The sequence below is a fragment of the Protopterus annectens genome, chromosome 1.part1, assembly GCF_019279795.1.
Source record: "Protopterus annectens isolate FY-2018-M chromosome 1.part1, PAN1.0, whole genome shotgun sequence".
Lineage (NCBI taxonomy): Eukaryota > Metazoa > Chordata > Ceratodontiformes > Protopteridae > Protopterus > Protopterus annectens.
In genome coordinates, this window is record NC_056726.1 from 299,155,706 (window position 1) to 299,169,580 (window position 13,875).

At 39.5% G+C, this 13,875-nt stretch overlaps 1 protein-coding gene across 9 annotated transcripts in view; it reads right to left on the reverse strand.

Moving 5' to 3' along the window:
* Positions 1–13,875, reverse strand: part of TCF20 (transcription factor 20) — a 2,163,179-nt gene that overhangs the window by 23,438 nt on the left and 2,125,866 nt on the right. For 7 of the 9 annotated variants that reach the window (XM_044074720.1, XM_044074711.1, XM_044074667.1 and 4 more), the window contains one exon: positions 12,745–12,842. The exons of 1 other annotated variant lie outside the window; for it this stretch is intronic. In XM_044074720.1, the coding sequence (XP_043930655.1) occupies positions 12,795–12,842 (48 nt within the window). In that variant the 3' untranslated portion in view covers positions 12,745–12,794. Of the gene's footprint in view, positions 1–12,744; positions 12,843–13,875 lie in introns of those variants that run through there. One more of the 9 variants, XM_044074648.1, reaches the window with a different exon arrangement.

A 13,875-nucleotide genomic window follows, 5' to 3' on the forward strand; every position in this document is an offset into this window, starting at 1 on the left:
CAAGGCTGAAAGAACCTCAAATGTCAGCTATATTGCTAGCCCAGCAGCTAAGCCAACATAGTCAATGACCTTTGGTCAACCCCAAAGGTTGTTGGATCTTAAGTTCATAGCCACAGTTTATGTCAATATAGTGCCTGGGCTCAACTCTGGCCTCTTTAAGCCCAGCAACACAATGTGGATTGGTGTTCAGTTGAGATAAGTGCAGAGAAATGGAAGACAAAGAAGAGGTGCCTCAATATGCTTAGCACCATAAGGGAAAGAGGTAACAGATGACATCTGTTTTATCTTTACAAATGCCTTTTATCACTTTCTCATATTCAAGCTCATCAGCAGCAACAGAATAACTTCTGAAGGACCTTGATGATGAAGATCTACAACACAGTAGCCTTTTCACTTCCAAGTCAACAAGAAAGACTTGGTCAGCTGTGATCTTAGAGACTTACCAGCAAGTTGGTACCAAAATGGGATCAATACAGACACCAGAAGAAAAATAGAAAAATGTTTCTCATATATTCTTGGCCTCTTAGCTCAAGAATCAGGACAGACATTTTTCATTTTATCAGAGTTGCCAGTTTATGACTTTTCTCCCTGCCTTTGTCTTCTTTACCTTTCATCTTAAGATTAGAAATGATTTGGCTCTTGTAGATGGTGGAGTCAATCCCAAAGTGATGCTTAAGAGTTTCTTCCCATCCTGAACAGTTTTAACTTAGTGTTTCTTCACTGTAAAGGTAGAGGAGTTAATGAATTTACAAATGTCACATGAAGCTAAGAAACATTCTTCCCCCGAAGTGACAGCCCTTCAAGATTTCTCTAGAGCCAAGGGGTGAGCGAGCTAGGAGTGGTGCTGCAATCCATTTAGGGCCATGCATGGTACGCATATCTTGAGATATCTTCTCTCTACATCTGCACTTCTTGAAGGCTTTGCTCTCTATCTTTAACACACTTTTTGTTTTATATAATCACAAAAACTGAAGGAAGCACTGCAAAACAAAGTGTTCTGTTTTTTTCTGGTGGAGACTGAAGAAATGTGCATAACACATGCCTGTTCCAAGCTAACATCACTCCTGGAAGAGAGAAACACACACACACTACATAAACACTAGGATAAATGCATAATGGGCATGGATTGAGGAGTAAAGGCCATACAAGATAAAATCCTAGTCCCCAAATAGATAACAACACCACACTTGTTTTGTTCATCCTCAATTCTATGAGACCAAATGGTTTTGTAGGGCTCTCACCTCAGGAGGGAACAAATGGACTACTGGGCTCATGGCTGTAGCGGGGATGACTAATACAACAGACAACCAAAAGTAAAGTTCAACGGGTAGTAGAAAACCACAGCTCAAAAAAAAAGTAATTTCTTCTTTGTTTTGATGAATGTGGTTCAAGAGAGATCTGGAGAGGACAATCAACTGGCAAAGCATTGTGGGTAAAAGGGGTGGGTGGGGTAGGCTAATAGCTTGGGAAAGCCTCAGAAAACATGCTCACTGAAGTTCTGCGACTTTGTTGATGAGGATGGATCTCCTCCTCCCAGACTCACTACTATCAAGGCCAAAGAGAGGAAATAATTCTATAAGGCTTGTCCCTCTTTACATTAAACAGCACTTTCTGAAGCTAGAATGTGGGCTACAACACATTACATAAAACTACTGCAGGCAAATGCACCCTAGAAAAATCCTTGCAGATGAAGAAACAAAAATGAAAAGAAAGGCAATCTGGCATCTGTTGGGGAAACAAGCTTGTCTGACCAGCACTAATTTTAGTAAGTAGGCATGCAGCTTCCACTGCAATTATTCTTCAAGCCAATGAAGCTAATTAGAGAGAAGGAAAATTAAAATGTGTTAATTGAAGTAAACTCAAAATTTAAACCTCCAGATCTAAAACAAACATAACATTTGTGGAGTTCAGAAAATCTCATTATTATCGCTTTCCCCAACTTCAAATCTGTAAATGTCACAAAATAGATAAACGTCCACTAAGGCTACTCTAAAGACCTTTGCCTTCTTCAGAAGGTGCTTACAGTGGCAAAGAGCTCTATTGAGAGACGTCTAGAGCCAGAGGGAAGTCACAAAGGGATGCCCTAAACCAAACAATGCCTACCTCCAAAGCTGACAAACTTACTGTCTCTTTAATCTTTGCCTCTCTAAATGTAGGTAAGCATCCTGCAAACATAGAAAGCATACATTTTAAAGGCTACCATACGCAATGTACACTCAACTTTTGTTTTAGGCAATCAAGCGTGAGAATGGGAATCCTGTTATTTGATTTTTTTTTTTTTTTTTTTTATTAAACCATGACTGAAGTTTAGTTCTTCCTGAATAGCAACGATAGCTGTCCTCACCTATGTACTCCTACCATCTCCAGAAAATGACCTGGATTTCGAATGCTTCTGTGACGTAAACATAAGAAAATAAACAAGAGGTAGGCTTACTTTTCCAATTCTTGAGTACAAAGAGAACAGGAACACGCCAAACAAGCACAATATTCCAGAAGTTAGAGGGAGTATTCAAACCCTTCTGCTTGTAGTCTGTGAATATTTGGCATCATAGCAAGTTCTTGAAAAATTACTTAGTTTTGCATGCACTAGAAAAAGAATGTTTCTGATCTATGTACAAGTGAAAAGCAGTGGCAAAGTGTGAGTCGTGGATGGTTAGGAATATACAGACCACAAAGTGCAGCTCTGGCAAAGCCTGATATGGATTTACACTGCAAGTGTAGTTAAACAGTCCTTGGTAATAGTATGGGCAGAATGGGCTTTAACAAAACTGAGCAGTGGCTTGCCTCTTGACAAAATGACATGCAAGTGGTCAACCAGACTTATAAGGACTGCTTAGTAGAAGATTTACAGTCTACCAGAAACAGGAACAAAGCTCCTTAGACCAGCTTTACTCAAATGGTGAGGTCACAGACTGACTATGCAAGTCTGAACCAGCTGCACTGAAGACTCAAGAAAGTCTGAAAATATAATGTGTTTTAAACATTGTCTAGTTTAACTCTTTTAATGTGGAACAACACTAAAAGTAGAAAAATTATAAACAATATGTTTAACTGCCTGAAAATAAACAGCAAATAGTAGAATAGTGATTTTGAAGTGCTTATGAATTTTCTTTGATAGGTCATTGTGTTTTCTGCATTGTGCAATATGCACATTTTTGGTATGGGAAGGCACTAGGCACCTTTTTCATATATACGGAAGGCCTATGACTTGAGAGCAGCTCACTGATAGTCTCAGAGAACCTACAGTTTAGATGTATGAAAAGCAGAAAACCAATTGACTTACATTAAACAGCATGATTAAATAGAAACACAAGAATACTATGCAACCAATCACAGGCAGCATAGGATGCCCAGCTGCATGCACCTTTATAAATTCTTGCCACATTTCTCAAGCACCTGCCCTTTAAAAGACAAACTGAGAAGGACCAGACATAACCCTGGTGTAAATTTGCATTTACCAATACAATCATTAAGACTAGCCTTAACTATAGCCAAACTGGAACTTTCTTTAAACTCCAGTGGTAACTTATTCCACAGACTGGGAATATGCTGAGATAGGAAACTATCCTGCTAGTAGGTCTTTTTTGTTTGACACAGAATTTGGCCCCTAGTGTAGGTATTCATAGAGACACTGCTCTTCAAACAGGACTGGTTCTTTCATATTTCTTAAAAGCAAGAAACAGGTCACCATGAAACAACCAGATAGCTACAGAAATCAGCAAAACTTCTAATTTAGGCCAAAAATCAAAATCTAGAAAAGTGATTTGTTCTCCTTTACCACAACTCCTGTCAGAGCTTGATGTCATCACCTACCAGAGACTCATGGAAAGGTATTCAATGATCAGTCTGCTAAGGAAGAGTGTAGTGGTAGGATGCTTTGTTTGGACCTTGAAGATAGCCCTTTGGAAATCAACTGGGCCAGACAGGATTTCCTGAATATGGTGGAAATGTGATTCTTGAATGAAATTTGTCAACCCAAGTAACCAGGTCTCATGATCATTTGTCTAAAGAGCACCATTTATAACATATAATATGGGAGCAGTTTTTCTGCTGAATGCTACTTATGCTGCACTTTTTTTTTTGCGTTTAGCTTGAGACCATATCTGATACACCATGGATGTGCATATTGTAGCTGCTGCAGAAGCGCTGTTTAGTATCAGCAGATCACGGGATAATAGTACCCCACTTGCAGTCTTCAGCAAACTTGGTTAACCATATTTCTGGGATAAAGGCGTGCATGTCTGCAAAATAAATCCCAAACAAGAGGGGGACCAGCACTGATCTCTGTGGTACCCCACTAGTTACAATTTTACATTCAAGGCAGGGTACCAACAACTTTCACAATGTGGGATCTGATGGATAGCCAATTTGCAATCCAGTGGACAATGAAGGGGTGTACATTAAGTTTTTCTAATTGTTCAGTGATACCCCTATAGCTGATATTGCCAAAAGCCTAGGTCAGGTCAATATAAGTAGCATTCATGCAGTGACCACTATCCACAGCCTTTGGAACCTTTTTGAAACTTACTAGGTTCAGGAGGCAGGACCTGCCCTTCACAAAACCAAACTGACTGGAGGTCTAGATCAGTTATTTATTTGCTTAAGTTTACTGGGAAAGTCTGACTGGGTGGGAAACCCTTTTCAGAGGATGGCCAAGAGAAAAATTTCAAAAATCTACTGAACACTACACAAGCCGTAGTATGTACAAAAAAATTAAATACAGAACTGGTACAAGATGAATAATATGCAAATATATTGATATAACAGTAGATGAGATGGTGATTACACACATCATACCTCTCAAGTGTACCTCATTACGAGGAATGTTCCTCATTTGGGGTCTTAAAATATTCATGTTCCTCGAAGTTCCACATTGAAAGGGTCTGTCACCCATTTAGTATTAGCAAGTTTTTAATTGATATCCATGGTAAATAGCACTGAATCATGTAAATCATTAAAAGTATTATATAATTAAAAATATCACATTTTAACTATCCTATGAGCTTCACAGATGAAGATGTTAGTAAGTTTGGGGTGAGTGTTCCACATTTTTCCCATTTGTTCCACATTATGAAAGGTAGTGTTCCTCACTTTGGTAATAGAAGGTTGAGAGCTATGCACATCATACATACACAAGTTTGAATTAGATGTACATAATTGAAGGAGATGTGGTTGAATGCTAAATTAGACAATGTATATATGGTCAGTTAAGTTGATTACATCTGCACAAATGAGTCCTACTGTGACACATTCTATAGGTTTGCATACAAGGCTAATGGGCCTATAACTGGTATGAATGCGGCAGAGTACTGAGGAGTACTATCATCTTTGGACCTGGATCATACTTCTCAACTGTCCAGATTTTCGCAGAATGCTCAGATTTTTCCCTAATATTTTTGGTCTATTTGTCATAAAATTTGTGGTTTTCTGGCAAATCACTGCAGTGATCTGAGGAGTTAAGTCACTAAATAATGACATACATTTGGGTTTCAGACTTCATATCCTTCAGAAAATGTATGTTAACACAAACCTTGTTACTCTAACGAATTTCTAAGTTTATAAGAGCAAGATATAAAATGTGTCCCTATTTTTGGGTCTTTTATCCCCCCATTTTGTTAGGCTTTGTCCAGACTTCCTGCACTAAAAGGTTGAGAGGTACGACCTGGATGAAATAATTTTAGTTAATTTACCTAGATAAAAGGATTGTGTGACTACTTTTGCTATGTGGTAGACTAAAGATAGGGGGAACTGTCTATACTATACGCTGCTATCATGGTTTATTTAACAAGGGTGACAATGCCATAGTTCTCTGCATTTAACTCAAGCCACAATTGCATAATTTAGCTCTTGCTCTAAGTGACACAATATTTGATTATGAGCAAATGACAGCACATAGCTTGCAGTCACTGGTAAAATGAGTTAGTCATATGTCTGGGTTAATGGTTTGAAGATATGGAAAGTACATGCCAAATAAAAGGGTCTCAGTACCAAGGTTATGAGTAACATCACTAGTCACCTTTTTACTTTTGAGGGGACACCTGTTATTTTAGTTTCATGGGTTCTGTGAGACAGTTTACAATCCATCTTACAATGTAAGATTCTACATTTAGTTTCTGGCATGATGTCGGCATTAAATGTATCTACAGGTATATCAATAGTCTCTTTAGGGTCAGACTGGAAAATACCACAGTGGATTAACTCAAGACATTGCTGTGTGTTAATTCTCATTATTTGATATAGGCAAAAGTTTCATGATTGTCTTTGTCCTTGAATGCTAATTTTAATTTGCCTTGTGCTCTGATCAACCTTACAGTAACTTAGTCTTTAATGTGTGTAGATTTAGATTTATTATAGCTCTTAATTTTTTTATGATAGAGATTATTAATGCTGGCTGGGTGGCCACAATGGTGCAGTGGTTAGTGTTTTCACCTCACAGCAAGAGGTTCTCCGGTTCGATTCTTGGTTGGGGGTGCCTTCTGTGCGGACACTCTGGTTTCCCCCCATATTCCAAAGACATGCAGTAGGTGACCTGGACACACTAAAGTGGCTGTAGGTGCAAGTGTGCATGCGAGTGAGTGATACAGATGAACTACCGCTTCAGGGCTAGTCACCCAGAGGTGTAATCCTTGGTTCGAGATGATTGTCACTGTTGAAGTGACACCCTGACCCCATATATGAAATTGGGGAAAAAGGGGTAGAGCATGGATGGATGGATAGATTATTAATGCTGGCAGCCCATCATTATGGTTTACTTTCATATTCATTAATACATCTGGTTCTGATTCGGACCATCAGACACATGCCAATTACATATGGGAGTAAAAGCCACTGGCACAAGTAACACCTAACACAGGAGGCTGGAAATCTTACAGATGAATTTTGAGAGTTCATCAAATAGTTTTAATAGGTCTTCATTGTGGTGGGTTTAGATGCCCTAAAGCAGAAGATTACTGGACTGGTTTGTCATCAGATCTGATCAGACAGGATGACACTACAGGAGTAGTGCAAGTAGGTGCTATGTTAACGAGAATGCAGACAAGAAGATCTTGACGTCTAGTGTGCTGTTTAACTATTTGCACAAGGGATTTGCCATTTACTAAACCTAGGAATCTTTGACTGCACTCGACCTTTGCTGTATAGGTGCTCCACTAAATTTACAGATAGCCGAAATCACCCATTAATGCGTAGTTCAGTAAGTACATTTGCAAATCTTTCATGGTTTGCTGGGGACATGTGATATGACTTACACCAGGCTATGAAACTACAAAGAATACTTGCAGTCAATGCTTTTGTTTGACCTCTCTGGAATAACAAAGTTCATAAACTGCTGATTAGCCACCAGACTTACCCTACAAACCCAACTAGGTTTTCCTGAACAGGTGGTCAACATTCTGGCTCTAAATAAAGTTCAGAGAAAATATCTTCACAGGAGTCACTTAGTGAAGGTACAAGTGCTTTGAGTTTAGCAACTTAGCATATCTTAATCTGGAGTACAAAGTGCTCCTGTAAAATGTTCCAGCTGTTTCAAACGGTATTTCATAAGATTCACTATATATCCACAAATTAAACATCTGCTGAGGCATCCTGAAGATAGGGTGCTGCCATCCCTTGAAACCACAAAGGCCTATAGAAAAAAGCTAATTTGATTAGACTATGACAATTTTTCATCATCTTCATCAGAGTTGCTGAAGTGGGTGGGTGGGGGGGTCTCTTCCTTTCCTTTATGGTAGAAACTTCAGTGGTGGAAGATTTAAGGGCTTGTCAATGTAAGGTGCCTTCTGCAACAATGAAAATATTCCTGTGCAAGCTCAGCATAATCAAAATCAGGAATACCAGATGATATCCAGGGGAACTCCTGCCTTCATCCCTACATACCTGGATACTGAACACCAATTCATTGTAGCTTGAAAGTTATCTCACATAGTCAGATGCCTGTCCCACCAACGGCCAGTCCTGGACATCAATATATAGACTGTGTAGAAGTCAGAAAAGGAAAAAAACTAGACAATATCCAGAGACTGAAACAGAGGAGAAACAAAAACATCCACACTGGAAGAACTTTTAAAATCACACACAGCTCATAAGGACCCTGCCCACAGCACCACAATAACCGCAAGTTTCATAGCTGAAACATCTCTTCTACTGGCATTTCTTCCCTTGGAAACCTTTGCCAAAACTTAGAGACAGGGACTGGATGCCTTCAAAGATTTAATAATGTTTCCAAACTTGGGGCCCACACAGGCCATTTAAAATCACAATGCAAAACCATGAAATAACTCCTTAAATATCTCTAAATCTGTGACATATTTTGAGTGTAAGGGCAAGGAATTCCATAGCTCTTCTGCTCCCTGATGGAAGAAATAACTTTTTAATGAAAATCTAACAGTGAGTAAACAGACAGTGAAATTATTTCTAGTATAAACATCACGTTTGACAAATTCAATGCCTAAAAACAGCAGCCACTGCATCTTCATAAAGTAGACATTTACACACTACAATTAAATCCCCCTGTAACCTATACCCTATAGAATACAGAGAAAGACATTCAAGTCTCCTGGCAATTGTCTGATCCCCACTACGTGCCAGGTAAACATTTTATGGATATCTTCAAGTGCCTTCAAGTGTGGAATTACAAACACACAAAAGAACCATTTGACTATAAGATGAACATTAGTAGTACATAATTTAACCAGGACAACTTTATAGCTGACAGTAAAGCAGAGCAAGATGCAGACCATAGCATTTCCTAGTGGTAAGTTTATATGCATTAAATGTTAAAAGAATCCACTAGAATGTCAAGTCCTTAACCAAATTAATACACTGACAGATATGACTGTCCAAAGCATACAGGTATGAACAATTTCTAACCCCAAAGTACATAATATGAAAGGGTACTTGCGTATTATCGCAACCAGATTTGTAACGCTAAGTCCTAATGTTTTCGCGAAGGGACTGAATGTTTAAGTAAAAAGGTGTCCGTCAACTCCTAATTACTTTTGTATTGATAGGTTTTTGCCAGTTAAACAGGTGCAGGAAGAAGAAACAGAAGCCGGACTTTGGGAGCCAACTGTGAGAGGGACAAATATTTTTTTCCAGGGGTGAATTTTCTTTTAAAGACAATGCGTAGAACCATGTTGCTCTATTACACTGACCACAAATTCAGGGCGACTGTGATCCTCTACATGTTTTAAACAGGATCTGAAAAGTCAAGCTCCTTCTTAGGCTTTTTGTGGAAGTGTAAAGAGAGTACTTTCCTAATAGTATTTGTGAGGTCCGTTGAACACCAACGTGTTTTTTCCGTTTTTCTGATCGGCGGACCAAGCAGCTCAGTCTTCAGATATTAGCCTCCAATCTGGAGTCCTGCTTTCTGCTGCTATAAAGCACTCTGAACAGTAGGTTAACATCAGTTTTATACACAGCTTTCCCATTGAGGATTTAGTGTTGCTTTCTGTTTCAGAGTGAAAGTGATCAGATGCTGTGGAAAACTGTGCCTAAAACTGATGTTAATTTACCATTCCACTTCGTTTACAACAGGAGAAAGCAGGCGTGCAGACTAGAGGCTAATATTGGAACACTGACTCACTCGCAATGTACTTGCGAAAAAACTATGCCACTCAGCATCTTCCTCCTCACAAACACAGGCACAGCTTACTCATTTTTCCTCAACTACAGCTAGGTAACAGTATTCTGTCATTCACTTAAATCCTACTAAATGGAAAGGACCAAACTTTACAAACCAGAGAATGCATTACACTTTTGAAAGTGTTACATATCTGGTTGCGATAATACGCAAGTACCTATGAAAGTTACCATAACAACAGATCCTTTCATTCATGTCCATCCGATACGATATGTGGGTACTCAAGCCACTTGCTGGATGCGACTCGGCCAGCATTAGTGTTCTAGCCACAAGCCCCTTTAAGACTTTTCCCTCCCAAAATGCAGCACTTCTACTTACCTCAGATCTAGTTTGATGCCTCAAGACCTAGGTATGAACTACCCTGCCTGAAAGATAACCAATGATATCTATGACTAACTGGCCCTTCAGGTCTTACAAAATAAGGAAAAGAAATAGCGGAAGGGTTGTTGTATCAGACAGACATGAATTAAAGGCTCTATTGTTATAAGTACATAACTTTCATATCATATTCATTCAGTCTATCCAATCCAACATGTGGGTCAGAATCCCAAGCTATGATACAACCCTGGGGTGTTCTCATGACAGGAAGCACTGAAAGATGCTCCTGCCCTGTAGAAGCAGTTCAGCCTGTAATGTTTGAAGGTATGCATGGTAGACCATTGTAAGCAGTATCATAAATATCCGCTGAAGAAGTCATAAAGAAAGCAGTAGAAGTTGCAACACCTCTTGTAGAGTGAGCCCTTGGATTGGTGGGAAAAGTCTTGAGTGCAGCATAAATAAAGGAAATACAGTCCGATAACCTTCTTGAAAGGGAAACTTTCTTCCCCAGTTTGTTAGGAACAAAGGAAAAAAAAGATGTGCATCTTTCCTTAAAGATTTTTGTTCTGTGAGGGCAGAGGCGTAATTGTCTATGTACATCTAAGGCATATATATACCTCCTTTGTTTATATAACTTGGAAAGAAGACTGGCAAATGAATAGGTTGTAAAATGTTTGATTCAGAAGCCATCTTGGGAAGAAATGATGGATTTGTTCTCTGAGGTTCCCCTGTCTCTGTGAAACACTTGAGGAAATGGTGAGTATGGAGTTCTGAAATTCTTCTAGATGAAGTTGTGGCTACCAAAAGGATGGTCTTTCATACACAAAACAGAAGAAGCAGGTCCAAATGATGGTCTAGTGAGAGCTTCCAGGATTAGATTCAGCTCCCAAGGGGGAACTAGATCTTTTACAGGGCTCTAAGAAAGTTTGTTTGAGAAATGTTTTACAGAGGTTATGTGAAGCTACAGAGTGTTCCTGAAAACCAATAAGGAAAATAAAAATAGCAGCCAACTGGACTTTAATCACAGAGAAACTAGTAAACATGTAGAAGCCCAGGAGGCCACTGCTGAAACGCAGCATCCCTTGGTGAATGCCCCAGAGGGGGAATCATGGCAAAGTAGTCTCTGGATTTGTTGTTGTAGGGGGAGGCAAACAGATTGCAGCAAGGAGTGCCTCAGGGACTGAATATTTGCCTGGCTACTGCTTGACAGACACCACTTGTGAGGCATAAGAAGTTATCTGCTGAGCAAGTCCGCAAGGCAACTTAGTACTCCTCGGATGTGTGCTGCTACAAGAAAAATTATGTGAAACCATAGCCCACTGCTAAACCCTCATTGCTTACAGACATAAGATCTGCTTCCTCCTTGCTTGTTGTTGTATTCAACAGTTACAGTGTCTGCTTGGATTGATATCACTCCTGGGTAAGGAAACCCTGAACGATCAGACTTCTCTAACAATGCTTACCTCCCTGTGAGGTCATGAATAAAGATAGGTTGCAAAGGCTCTGGATCTGGAGGTAGAACGTACTTCAGGGTGTGGGTCATAGGTGCTTTGAACCTCGGAACTTAAATGTATTGCTTCTTTACTTGGTTACGTACAATAAATCACAAAGACTAAAATATTATGAAAAACCTGACTGAATGTTGACACACAAAATGTATGCCTTGGGAGCCGACAAAAAGCAGTTCATGACTATGGAGCCGACAACAAGCAGTTCATGACTATGGAGACGGCAACAAGCAGTTCATGTCTAATTTTCTCCAAGTACAGCAGGACTGTTAAATGCAATATAAAGTTGATCATATGTCCTCCCTCCCCTTTGTGGTGCTTCATTGCTGACCGCTGGGTGCCCCTATGCCCTCTCCTTATCCACTAGGTATACTGGACTCTCCCTTCCTCCCTCAGAATAACTATAACCTGAGTTCAGGGTCAGTGAGGAGATCAAGACACTTGAGGCAGTATCATACTGCTGCCAAGGAATGTTTTTTCCAAGCACTAGCTTCTCTACCCTTTGCTTTCTTCAAAATCGAGCGTAGGATGTGCAACAGGGTATGCTGGTGTACTGTCCCACTTCTACGGCAACTCAGTCAATCACCCTGCCACCCTAAGGACTATGACTGCTGCGTCTCCCAAGCTCCCATTAGGTGTCAACCACAAGGCACATCTGACTGCAAGTCCTCCCCACCAAGATGGGCAAACCCATCCTCCCTTTGCTGGTGCCTCAAACACCCAAAGCTGCTAACTGGACTCGGGTCACTTCAGCCAAAGTCAGGACTTATTTCTCTACACCACAACACTGGCTGCATCCTAATTAACTGATGTATACTACATTCTAAAAATGTTACTCTACAGAGTCACATAATGGAAATAAATCTGACATGGGAATGTGACAATGAACAAAAGTACATTTGACCACAGACAGAATGGAAAGAACAAATCGCAAACCTGGTATCAGACAATGAGAAACTGAATCAGAACAAGTATAACCACAGTGAAAATACTACAAAATAAGAGCCATCATGCTTAAAAATGAAGAAAGGGATCAGAGCAATGATAGGGTGAAGGAAAGCAAAGCCTCAGCAGGCACAACAAATGGGTAAGGCCTAAAGCAACGTTAAGGCAATACTCCTAGGCTGACTCTGAAAATGTCCATGTGATTAGTGCTCTACCCCACTTACCAGATACAAATAAACTGACTTGTAGCTATATTACATCCTAATGTACAACTAACTAGCAAGCAAATGTTCCCACAGTAAACTGTGAATGCCAGCCTCTCAACTGCTTCAGCACTCACCTGTGCTTACTTTGCCTCTGTTGTTGTAATGATGCTCCCTCCATCATCCCATTTCAGACTGTTCTGTTGTGATGCCTTTCACAGTCTTTATCTGTAGTTTAGAAATAGAGGCATAAGAAACTTCAGACGTTATGCAAACCATTAAAACCCTGTCAAACAGAAGTGCCCACCATCTATAAAATACAGTATTACCTGCATACCTTAAATAAATGTAAATATTGTTTTCTGCTACATAAATACTATTCTCTGCCCTTTTCTACTTAAAGTAACCACAGCAGTTCAAATATCCAGACACTCAAGATCAAGTTACTAATGTCTCAACTACAAGAAAATGAAATGCAACTTCCAACAGTATAAAATAATCCCGATAAAAAAGGATAAAGAAACTGCATAAAAACAATTTAATCACGTCTGCCTAGAACAAAGCATTCATTAAATTCCATATCCAATTGTAATGTCTGCAGAAAGACATTAAAGTATAATTTTTTCGGGTGATCTTGAGATTTCAAGTGATGTGCTACACCACTGCATGTTTCACATTCCAATTACAGTATTCTGTCAAATTAATCTTCCTCTATGTGGTTGCAGAATCACAAGTCAGAAAATTAATCCAACAGCATACTGTAGCTGGTACAGAGACTTAAGGCTGTGAGAAGGAGTTCTTGTGGTATAGGCTTTGATTCCTTCAGCTCTCATTTGCCTGCTTTGTGACCTACAGCAAATAAACAGTGCTTGAGGACAACTAGCAATTTGGGCTAGGTTCCTCAATGGTCTCCTGGACAGCAAGCGTGGTAACCACCTATGAACTCTCAAGATGAACTTGTCATTTTTGCACTCTTATAATCTACTTTTCCTATAATCCTTCTTCCTTCTATAACCATAACATGCACACCATCTCTCATACTAAGATATCACTCAATTTTCTCTCAGTGTCACTAATGTAATCTCTAACCTCTCTTTTAAATATCTTATTAGAATTGTGTTGGGTCTCATTTATTGCATACTAATCAATGTAACAAATATGATTACAGACTTCTGCCTCATTTTCTCCAACACAAGTTACTGCTTTTTTATTGCACTCTACTATGACACATATGTTCTATGTTTTTCTCATTATGTTTTAT